This window comes from Eriocheir sinensis, chromosome 26 (genome assembly GCF_024679095.1).
Source record: "Eriocheir sinensis breed Jianghai 21 chromosome 26, ASM2467909v1, whole genome shotgun sequence".
In the NCBI taxonomy this organism is placed as follows: domain Eukaryota; kingdom Metazoa; phylum Arthropoda; class Malacostraca; order Decapoda; family Varunidae; genus Eriocheir; species Eriocheir sinensis.
Genome location: NC_066534.1, coordinates 5,340,105 through 5,352,349, shown reverse-complemented (window position 1 = coordinate 5,352,349; position 12,245 = coordinate 5,340,105). Strand labels below are relative to the sequence as shown.

At 41.6% G+C, this 12,245-nt stretch overlaps 1 protein-coding gene across 4 annotated transcripts in view; it reads left to right on the top strand.

Annotated features, from left to right (window-relative positions):
* Window positions 1-12,245, top strand: part of LOC127003714 (uncharacterized) — a 114,344-nt gene that overhangs the window by 27,014 nt on the left and 75,085 nt on the right. For all 4 annotated transcript variants that reach the window (XM_050870654.1, XM_050870655.1, XM_050870653.1 and 1 more), the window contains one exon: window positions 1,069-1,392. In XM_050870654.1, coding sequence (XP_050726611.1) covers window positions 1,098-1,392 — 295 coding nt within the window. In that variant the 5' untranslated portion in view covers window positions 1,069-1,097. The remainder of the gene's footprint in view (window positions 1-1,068; window positions 1,393-12,245) is intronic.

Genomic DNA, 12,245 nt, shown 5'->3' with positions numbered 1-12,245 from the left:
GGTGTTCACCTACCGTGACACTACTGACTAGGTTATCTTGGGTCGTTATAACAAGGTCGAGTATATTATTTTGTCGAGTTGGCTCAGAAACCATTTGGCTTAGATAATTTTCTTCTAGAAATTCGATCATTCTATGTGACTCGCCTTCTGTACCTGACAGTGTCGCCCAGTTGATATGGGGGAGGTTAAAGTCTCCTAATATCAGTGAGTCGATGTTATTAAGTGACTGCCTTAAGACGCTGTACATTTCAAGGTCATCATCGAGTGATTGCCCGGGAGGTCTGTAGGTGACAGATATATTTAAATTGACTTTTGCAATGTTTACTCGCACGCACAAATGTTCAACGTTACTGTTTCCCGGTGTTTTGTCAGTGGGTTGCAAATAGCTTTTGACATAAAGGCGACGCCACCGCCTCTACGGTTTACACGATCTTTGTTGAAGAGTCTGTAGCCATCTATGTTGTATTCGGAACTTAAATCAATATTTATGGTGTCGATAAATGTTTCGGTTATAGCAATTATGTCAAAATTTTCTGTTAGAGCAAGACATCTCAGTTCATCAAATTTGTTTCTTAGGCTACGCGCATTGAAACTAAGGATTTTTAAGTTATCTAGAGGCTTGGTAATAGAGGTGGTGGTACTTGCGGGATCACGGTTACGGGTTTGTTGCGATGCATGGCGTCTATTTACACGGGCGGGGTGGAGGGACGTGGCCATGACTCGTTTTTTGCTCGGTAACTCGTTTTTTGCTCGGTAACTGGTTTTTTGCTCGTAAACTCGTTTTTTGCTCGGAATGACTCGTTTTTTGCTCGGGATGACTCGTTTTTTGCTCAACAGGATATAGACTAGAACTTGCTAGGTACCTTTTTCTTTAGACTGTACACAATAGATGTACAGTAATTTCCTTGTGTGGGACACCTGATCTCCTGCATTCTCCTTTACTTTGCCTCTCCTTATGTTGTCAAGTAAAAATTGATACTGAGGAACTTAAAATTAGATAATTGCAGGCCATATCCATGTTAAATTAAATAAAAGGCTAATTTCTACTATATATATATTATTTTGCAGGGCAGGCATTGACCATACATTCAGCTAAAATGCTCAAGTCAACGGCTGCAGTCAGCTCTGAGGATCCATCTGGTACCTTCAAAGTAAAGTCACAAGATATTTCAGAGAGTCATCCTGAAACTTCACAGCATCAAACAGATGAAATCAGCTCCACTTTTGATTCAGCAGAAGAGAAATGCAATGAGGATGACCCGAGACAGAAGGCTGTTTTTAAAAAAAGGAAGTATCGGGTCATGGATGACTCGTATCGTCTAAACAGGACCATGAGAGATAAGGATTTCAAGCTAGCTAGGAGCAACTTCTATTCCTTTAAGGACACTCTTGGTAAGTGTACATTTTTTTTGTAATGCAGCACTACCTGTATATGTTTATCTAACTTGTACCTATCCTTTCTCTCTCTCTCTCTCTCTCTCTCTCTCTCTCTCTCTCTCTCTCTCTCTCTCTCTCTCTCTCTCTCTCTCTCTCTCTCTCTCTCTTTATTTATTTATTTTTTTTTATTTAAACTTACAGTGGAGCACACAACATAAGCATTTTGGTTAACAGACGGACGAGTGATCAAATGAGAATGGAGAATGGATACATATGCCAGTTGTGCACTTTTCAAGGTATTAAGTGACACTTTTCCTCGTGTCACTGTTTCAAAACCCATTTTTGATACGTCCACTATGAGTTTAGCAGCACCATTGGTGTGGGCCATGTTCTTTGCTTGCCACCTGTGAGCAGCTACCTTCACCTGCTGGGTGGACATTCCCCTCACTGTAGGCACTGCTGCAGTGAACGTGTTCCACAGACACAACACTGGAAGTGAAGGTCCTCTGGCGCTGGCTGGCGTGTGACCTTGGCACCCGACTTGCTCGTGGCTGTGGAGTACCTTTCTCATATCTCTCACAGCCTCTCGCAGGGGGAGCCTGAACCTCGTTAGGTGTGGCACTCCTACCTGGGCCTTGTGGCACACCTGTTAGTGGTAGTGAGTGTTCTAAGTGCTAATCGGTTCACGGATAGAGAAAAGCAATATCCGTCAGGGTTGCTTTATTGATAAAAGTACACTGAGGTCATGGGCACAAACGAGACACATAGGAAACGTGTTTGTGTGTATATGCGTGTATGTGAATGTTGTTTAGCGTGAACAACATTTACGTGTTGGTGTGTGTGGTAAACAATATGTAGAAGAAGTGTACAGCAGGATGGGGACAGACAGTAGAAGATAAACGAGTAACAGGAAGAGTTAACCCTTTCCTTGCTAAGCGCTCGCAACGAGACTATCCCCTCAGGCGCACTCGGGCACCCCAGCGGGGGAAGGGGATCTCTTTTAACCGCTGTATCTCAAAAACTATTCATCACAGCTACAAAACAAAAACACCATTGGAAAGAGGAGGCCAAGATCTATAAGATTCGGTTATGTAAGCCTGTCCTGCGAATGTACAGGCACATTCAGGGGTTGTTTTTTGCTGTGAGTGCGACTGGCGCTTTTAGCACCACCAGCAAGTGGCGCTAGTGCTCGCTCTTAACCTCTGTATCTCAAAAACTATTCATCACATCTAAAAAACAAAAACACCATTGGTAAAAGGAGGCCAAGATCTATACGATTCGGTAATGTAAGCCTCTCCTGCAAAAGTACAGGCAGGTTCAGGGGGTGTTGCCTGTGAAAACGTACATTTATACGTGCGCGACGGTCAGCCGTAAGGCAACTACTGTAGATCTCTTGATGATGGGGTGCTGGCAGGGCAGTATTGCTAACTGCAAAATTTACAACTATTTGGTCAAAATATCAGTCATATGATAAGTGAAGCAATGCAAAAATGTCGCTATATTGGTCAACAACATCCACCAGTTGCTCGTCCGTAGATTTTATGTGCTGGGCTGACATGATTTTCCACCAAATTTAGTGGAGAACCCACTCAATTGGCAATTCATGTATTGTGAGAAATATTGTTGGAACACTCTCATACGTGGGAGATTTGAGTGTGGCTGGAGCTCGCAGCCAGTGTTTAGCACCACCAGCAAATACGTCTAACGCTCGCTGCGAGCGTTTAGCAATGAAAGGGTTAACAATGAAGACGCGACACAACAGACAGGGAGACGAGGACATCAAAACACTAATGACAAAAACAGAGTAACAGAGTCTGTGCTGTAGCACTACATTTTCTGAGGAGTCACCGGGTAAGAGAGCACGTGATTTGAGCGGTGACTGCTACACACCAGCAGCACAGCGACATCCCAATGGTACTCCAGAGTGTCCAGGGGTGTCATATTCTCTCTCTCTCTCTCTCTCTCTCTCTCTCTCTCTCTCTCTCTCTCTCTCTCTCTCTCTCTCTCTCTCTCTCTCTCTCTCTCTCTCTCTCTCTCTCTCTCTCTCTCTCTCTCTCTCTCTCTCTCTCTCTCTCTCTCTCTCTCTCTCTCCTTTTCACACACACACACACATACATACATACACACACACACACACACACACACACACACAACCACAAACAAGCAAGGAATGAATATACAAAGATTAGAAGAGAAGAAAAATGGAAATATGAAAAAGATATAATCGACAAGTGCAAAGACCAACCCAAACTATTCTATAGACATGTGAACGGCAAATTAAAGAATTGAGAAACAATCGATAAACTGAAAATGGATGGAACTACATATGAGGACCCAGCAGAGATGGCAGAAGTGATGAACAATAGCTTCCATAGAGTTTTCACAAAAAAAGACGAATTTATACAACCACCGGGCCAGGAAAGAGGAAGGGTTATGCAGGAGATACAGTTAATGCTGCAGGAGGTCAAGAAATGCTTGAACAAGCTGGATGTAAGAAAGGCGATGGGGCCGGATGGAGTATCAGGGTGGATCTTGAAAGAATGTAGTGAGCAACTTGCAGAGAAACTGCACTCCATAATGAGTGCCTCCCTGAGTGAAGGATTGGTACCACAAGATTGGAAGAGAGCAAACATAGTACCAATTTTTAAGGGAGGCAAGAGAGAGGACCCATTAAATTACAGACCGGTATCACTCACTAGTGTGGTTGCGAAGATATGTGAGAGGCTGGTTAAAAACAGGTGGTCGGATTTCTTAGAAAATGAGACAATTATCTTGGATTACCAGTCATGTCTTTAGGATCTTTGATTATCATATTCCCATCACTCAATCTTTCTATTGTTTCCCGTGGTTTGATTTTTCCATTTATGAATCTATAAAACAGTTTAGGTTCTTCCTTGCACTTTTCGACAATATCCTTTTATATCCTTTCTCTTCTTCTCTCCTTATTTTCATGTATTCATTTCTTGCTACCTTAAAATCTTCTTTATTCCTTTGGTTTTTATTTATTTTCAATCTCTTCCATGCTTTGTCTCTTTTTTTCTTTTGCCTTAATACATCTTACATTAAACCAGTCCTTTTTTCCTTTTCCTTTAGGTTTGTATTCTGGTACAAATTTCATAACTCCTGATTTATACGCCTCCAGAAAAATATCATACTTTTCTTGCACCTCTCATGTTTTCATTAACTCTTCCCAGTCTAGTTCTCCATAGTATTTCCTGAGATTTTCCATGTCTGTCTTCCTATAGTTTAACCTGTTTCTTTTATATGATTCATAACCCTCACTTCCTTCCTCCTCTGTTTCCATCTCTATTATCATGTCATCACTCTTTCCCAGGGGGCATCCATACCTTAATTCATTCAACAAGTGCATTCCCTTTGTTAACACCAGTTCCAGTCTCGCCGGTTCGTCGTCGCTTCTGTATCTCGTTTCACTACCTCCATTTTCAAATATTTCCCAATTTACCTCCTTACTGTTAAAATCTCCAACTAACAAGACTCTTTTGTTAGCTTTGAGTAACCTACTCAAACTCTGGATGGTATCTTCAATCATGGTCTCATATTCTTCTCTGCGTGTGTGTGCGTGTATGTGTGTGTGTGTGTGTGTGTGTGTGTGTGTGTGTATGTGTGTGCACGTGTGTGTGCGTGGGTGTGTGTGTGTATTTACCTAGTTGTAGTTTTACAGGGCCTGGGCTTTACGCTCGTGTGGTCCCATCTCTGTATCTGCATTTATCCAACTTTTCCTTAAACCTTTGCACACTCCTCGCCGATACTACATCCTCACTTAGTCCGTTCCAAACCTCTATATTTCTTTGCGGGAAGCTATATTTCTTTATGTCTCAAGCATCTTCCCTTCCTCAATTTTTTACTATGTCCTCCTGTGTTCCTGGTGGTAACTCCTTCTTTTATTAGTAACTCCTTGTTGTCCACTTCTTCCATTTTGCTCAATGATTTATAGATTTGTATTAGGTCTCCCCTTTCTCTTCTTTGTTCTAGTGTTGGTAAGTCCATTTCCTTTAGTCTTTCCTCGTATGTCAATCCCTCCAGCTCTGGAACCATTTTTTTGCCATCCTTTGTATTCTTTCTAGTTTCTTTATGTGTTTCTTCTTATGGGGAGACCACACTGCCTCTGCATATTCCAATTTTGGTCTGATCATAGTGGTAATTAATTTTTTCATATCCTTATCCATGTAGTGGAATGCTATTTTTATTATCTCACCATGTTATACGTATCACCGAATATCCGATTTACATGACCCTCTGGCTGTTTATTATCTTTCGTTGTTACTCCTAGATCTCTCTCTTCATGTACTTTCTTTAATGTTTCACCATCTTCCATTTTATATGTCCATTTTGGTCTTCCTTCGCTTTTTCCCATTTCCATAACATGACATTTCTTCACATTGAATTTCATCTCCCATTCCATACTCAACTTCCAAATCTTGTTTAGGTCTTCTTGCAGAATTTTGCAGTCTTTACTGTTTCTTATATGTCTTAGCAGTTTTGCATCATCTGCAAACAGGCTCATATAACTATTTACTCCCTCTGGCATGTCATTAATATATATTAGGAAAAGTATTGGTGCAAATACTGATCCCTGAGGCACTCCACTCTCTATAGTTCTCCATTCCGATTTTATGTCCTTAAGGGAAGGATCCGCCTATGTTTTTAAAATTGGCTGAGGTTGTTGATTTTCATGGATGTTATGTGTAACATTGCCTTCACCATCATACCCGAGTTTCAAGTAAATAGTATCAATATGTATTAAGATATATTGATTTTTTCATTTTTTTCAAAAATTTCGAAATGTATCTTCTCTGTCATCTTTGCATATTGTTTTTTTGCCACCTGCACACAAAATACTTCATAACAATCCTAACAAATCGTATAAAAATTTTTTTTTTGAAAATCTAATAATCTTAGTCAAATTTTTTTTTATTAAATCTTGAAGTCTAGACTCTTTGTACTGTACAGAAAAAACCTCTATCAAAAAAAAATTATACAAATTTTTCTAAATTAACATTAGTTTTTACTCCAAAATTTTTATGGCGATCGAAGAAAGCATAATGGAGGAGATGCATTTTATGTTGTTGTAACCCTTGTTTTGAGAAAACGTCGATTAAAGTTTTTTGCCATTTTCATGTCATAGCGTACTCTAATCAAGTTATAATGTAACAAACCTCATATCATATGATTGTTTATTGCTCAGTAATCATACATAAGTAATGATCAGGCACCTGGTCCCCCCTTTTTAAAGGTATTAATCGCTCAAGGGCGAGGGTATCATGATCTCTCTCCGCTTTTCCCTCGCGTATTCCGCTCTTTTCCTCTTTGTTTCTACACTCTTGCGTACTTTAGGCATGTCTGAAAGAATTCAGAGCAATGGCAAGGCTAAATGAAGGCATATGAGCGAATGGGAGGCAAGTGAGAGAAGCAGCGTGAGCGTGACCCCTCTCCCTCAAGCTATAAAGAGCACTGGCACAGGGCAGCCCTGCACAGAATGCCAGCATGGTGTAAATGCTGCCTGACATATGACCGGGTATTTATAAGGCATTATTTCATCACATTCATTGAAAATAACATAGCAACGTGACCCACATTAGGACATGCGCGCCATGCCCATCTACAGGGCATTTAAAAATTGGCTCGGCGGGACATTTAAATTTGCGGGAAAGAAAAACAAACTCTGCCGTTTGATAGCCTACATATAGGCAGTGTACACAGACCCTTAACCTCAATTTCGATATATTTTTCATATTTTCATAATATCCTATTGCGGATCCTCCCCTCAACCACGGTTCTCATCTCTCTTCCCCTTAGGTAGCTTTCCATCCAGTTCTTCATTTTCCCTTTCAATCCTCCTTTATTTTCTAGTTTCCATAGCAGTCTTGAATGTGGAACTTTGTCGAATGCCTTCTTCTTCTTCCCATTACCTCACTAACCGTTTCCCTATTGTCTCACCAACACCGGAGAGTAGTTCAGCATGCTCTCTAAAGACAGATCCTCTCTTTATCCACACCACACTACATTCACACAACATATACACCTTTTCCCAAAATTAAAATTTCAAAATGGCGCACATACACCAAGCCTCGGAGTCCCCGCCTGGGGGGGGGACCACAAATTCCCCCAGGGAGGACTCCCCTTCTGGCTGCCGACCCGAGAGGTGTCTTGATAACTCCTCGAACCTCTTTCTTCTCAATTTCTGCAACATTCGCGGTCTTCGCTCTAATTTTCATTCTGTGGAACATCATCTCTCCTCCTCTAAACCTCACCTTCTCTTCCTTACCGAAACACAGGTTTCTGAGGCTACTGACAGCAATCTCTACTCTGTTCCTTCCTACTGTCTCTATCCTAAATTTCAATCCAAAGCTGGTTGTTGCGCCTACGTGCAACGACATCACTTGCTCTCGTGCTCACGACCTTGACTCTTCTGAATTTTCCACCATCTGGCTAAGACTTCATTGTCATTCTATTACTAAATACATCTGTGCTGTTTATCTCTCACCTAACTCTACCAACTATGTAAAATTCTTTGACTATTTGAATTCTAAAGTGGAGCACATCTTGACCCACTCTCCCTTCGCTGAAATCACCATCCTAGGAGATTTCAATGTTCACCACCAGCTTTGGCTTTCATCCTCTTTCACTGACCATCCTGGTGAACAAGCCTACAACTTTGCTATCCTCAACGACCTAGAGCAGTTGGTCCAGCACCCTACACGTATTCCCGACCGTCTTGGAGACCGACCCAACATTCTAGACCTCTTCCTTGCCTCAAACCCTTCTGCTTATTCTGTCAAACTGATCTCTCCGTTGGGCTCCTCCGATCACAATCTTATTTCTGCATCCTGTCCTATCGCTCCTGTACACCCTCTGGACCCACCGAAGAGGCGATGCTTCTGGCATTTTGCTTCAGCTCGGTGGGACGACCTGAGGATGTACTTTTCCGATTTCCCGTGGAATGATTATTGCTTCCAGGATAGAGACCCCTCTGTGTGTGCTCAGCGCATCACAGAGGTGATTGTCTCTGGAATGGAGGCATACATTCCTCGTTCTTTCTCTACTCCTCACGCTAAAAAGCCTTGGTTTAATCACGCTTGTTCTCGTGCTGTTAATGATAGAGAGGTAGCTCACAAAAGGTACCAGAGCCTTCAAACTAATGCTAATTATGAACTTTACCTTTCTGCCCGAAATCGTGCCAAATCTATTCTCCGACTAACCAAAAATTCTTTCATTAATAGAAAATGTCAAAACCTTGCTTTCTCTAACTCTTCCCGTGACTTCTGGCATCTAGCCAAAAACATCTCCTCCAACTTCACTTCTTCATCTTTCCCTCCACTCCTCAGTCCTGACGGCAACACTGCCGTCTCATCTATCTCTAAGGCTGAACTCTTCTCTCAAACTTTTTCTAAAAACTCCACTCTGGATGATTCTGGGCATATTCCTCCTACTCATCCCCCCTCTGACTCCTTTATGCGTGTTATAAAGATTCTTCAAAATGATGTTTTCTATGCCCTCTCTGGCCTCAATCCTCAGAAGGCTTATGGACCTGATGGAGTGCCTCCTTTTGTCCTTAAAAACTGTGCCTGCGTGCTGTCACCCTGCCTGGTCAAACTCTTTCGCCTCTGCCTGTCAACATCTACCTTTCCTTCTTGCTGGAAGTATGCCTTCATACAGCCTGTACCTAAGAAGGGTGACGCCCAATCCCTCAAACTACCGTCCTATAGCTTTACATTTTTGTCTATCTAAAGCTTTTGAATCAGTCCTTAACCGGAAGATTCAAAAGCACCTTTCCACTTCTGACCTTCTATCTGATCGCCAGTATGGGTTCCGCAAGGGGCGTTCTACTGGTGATCTCCTAGCCTTCTTAACTGACTCTTGGTCATCCTCTCTTAGCCGTTTCGGTGAAACTTTTGCTATTGCGCTGGACATATCAAAAGCTTTTGATAGGGTCTGGCACAAATCTTTGCTTTCCAAACTACCCTCCTACGGTTTCTATCCTTCTCTCTGTACCTTTATCTCCAGTTTCCTTTCTGACCGTTCTATTTCTGCCGTGTTAGACGGTCACTGTTCTTCCCCTAAATCTATTAACAGTGGTGTCCCACAGGGTTCTGTCCTATCTCCCACTCTTTTTCTGTTGTTCATTGATGATCTTCTTTCCAAAACGAACTGTCCTATCCATTCCTACGCCGATGATTCCACTCTGCATTACTCAACTTCTTCTAATCTTTTAATAGAAGACCCACCCTACAGGAACTTAACGACTCAAGGTTGGAGGCTGCAGAACGCTTAGCCTCAGACCTTACTATTATTTCCGATTGGGGCAAGAAGAACCTGGTGTCCTTCAACGCCTCAAAAACACAGTTTCTCCACCTATCCACTCGACACAATCTTCCAAACAACTATCCCCTATTCTTTGACAACATCCAGCTATCACCTTCCTCAACACTAAACATCCTCGGTCTATCCTTAACTCAAAATCTCAACTGGAAACTTCATATCTCATCTCTTACTAAATCAGCTTCCTCGAGGCTGGGCGTTCTGTACCGTCTCCGCCAGTTCTTCTCCCCCGCACAGTTGCTATCCATATACAGGGGCCTTGTCCGCCCTCGTATGGAGTATGCATCTCATGTGTGGGGGGGCTCCACTCACACAGCTCTTCTGGACAGAGTGGAGGCTAAGGCTCTTCGTCTCATCAGCTCTCCTCCTCATACTGATAGTCTTCTACCTCTTAAATTCTGCCGCAATGTTGCCTCTCTTTCTATCTTCTATCGATATTTCCACGCTGACTGCTCTTCTGAACTTGCTAACTGCGTGCCTCCCGCAGCCCCGCTGCACTCGACTTTCTACTCATGCTCATCCCTATACTGCCCAAACCCCTTATGCAAGAGTTAACCAGCATCTTCACTCTTTCATCCCTCACGCTGGTAAACTCTGGAACAATCTTCCTTCATCTGTATTTCCTCCTGCCTACGACTCGAACTCTTTCAAGAGGAGGGTATCAGGACACCTCTCCTCCCGTATTTGATCTTCCTTTCGGCCACCTCTTTTGTTTCTTTTTTAGGAGCAGCGAGTAGCGGGCTTTTTTTTTTATCATTGTTTTCTTTTTTTGTGTGCCCTTGAGCTGCCTCCTTTGTTGTAAAAAAAAAAAAAAAAAAAAAAAAAAAAAGGTAGACGCAATCAACCCATCCGTCCCTTTCCAGTATTTTATCTGTCACTCTTGAGAAGCTCAGTAAGTTTATCACACATAAGCGCCCTTTTCTGAATCCATACTGTTTACTTGTGATTAAATTATGCTCTTCTAGAAATCTCGTCCATTGTTTCTTATCACTTTCTCACATATTTTACATACTACACTGGTCAATGATACAGGTCTGTAGTTCTGGGGTTCTTCCTTCCTTCCACTTTTGTATATTGGGGCCACTTCAGCCCTCCGCCACCCCTTAGGCACTGTACCAGTTGTTATTGAGCATTTAATGATGTCATATATGATATCGGTCTAACCATCTCATTTCTGCATTGTTTCAATATATACCCTGAGACTCCATCCGGTTGTACAGCTTTCCTCTCTTCCAGCTCCCCCAACAATTAATATATCTCCTCTTTATTTACTGTAACTTTTTCCATATGAACATTTATCTTGTTTTCTTGTGGGTCGTTAAATATTGCTTCTTTAGTATAAACTTGCTGGAACTTTTTGTTTAGTAACTCCGCCATGCCTTTAGGATCATCGATTATCACATTCCCGTTGCTCAGTCTTTCAATTGTTTCTCTTGGTTTAATCTTTCCGTTTATGAATCTATAAAATAGTTTAGGTTGTTCCTTGCACTTTTCCACAATATCCTTTTCATATCCCTTTTCTTCTTCCTTCCTTATTTTCACGTATTCATTTCTCGCTACCTTAAAATCTTCTTTATTCCTTTGGTTTTTATTTCTTTTTAATCTTTTCCATGTTTTGTCCCTTTTTTCTTTTGCCTTAGCACATTTTGCATTAAACCAGTCCTTTTTTCCCTTTTCTTTAGGTCTGTATTCTGGTACAAACTTCGTAATTCCTGTTTTATACGCCTCCATGAAAATATCATACTTTTCTTGCACTCCACTTGTTATCATTAGCTCATCCCAGTCCAGCTCTCCATAATATTTCCTAAGATTTTCCACGTCTGCCTTCCTAAAGTTTAACCTGTTTCTTTTATATGATTCATCCTCTTCACTTCCTTCCTCGTCCATTTCTCTCTCTATGATCACGTGGCCACTCTTTCCCAGAGGGCATCCTTACCTTAATTCATCCTTCAAGTGTATTCCTTTTGTTAACACCAGGTCCAGTCTCACCGGTTCGTCATCACTTCTATATCTTGTGTTTTCCTTCACCCTTTGCACCATTGAGTTTTCCATCATCGATCTTAACAATCTTTCCCCCCATGCCATATCTCCACCACCACTTTCAAACATCTCCCAATCTACCTCTTTACAATTAAAATCACTAACTAATAGTACTCTTTTGTTTGCCTTGAGTATTCTACTTAAACTCTGAATGGTATCTTCAATCATGATTTCATATTCTTCTTTACTCCATGAGGTTGTTCTAGGTGGTACATACGTTGTTGTAATTGTCATCCTTTCTCTGTTTTTGTTCTCCAGATTTACACTCACTATTTCTGCTTTTCCTTCTCCATATACTACTGATTTTACTAATAACTCCTTCTTTGTCATTATCATCACTCCTCCACCACCTTTGCCCACTCTATCTTTCCTCCATACATTGTATTTTTCATCAAACACTATTTGGATGACTTCATTTAGTTTAGTTTCTGTTTGGCATACAATCATGGGCTCCTTCTCTTGTAGGTAGTCTTGTATTTCCAGCTAAC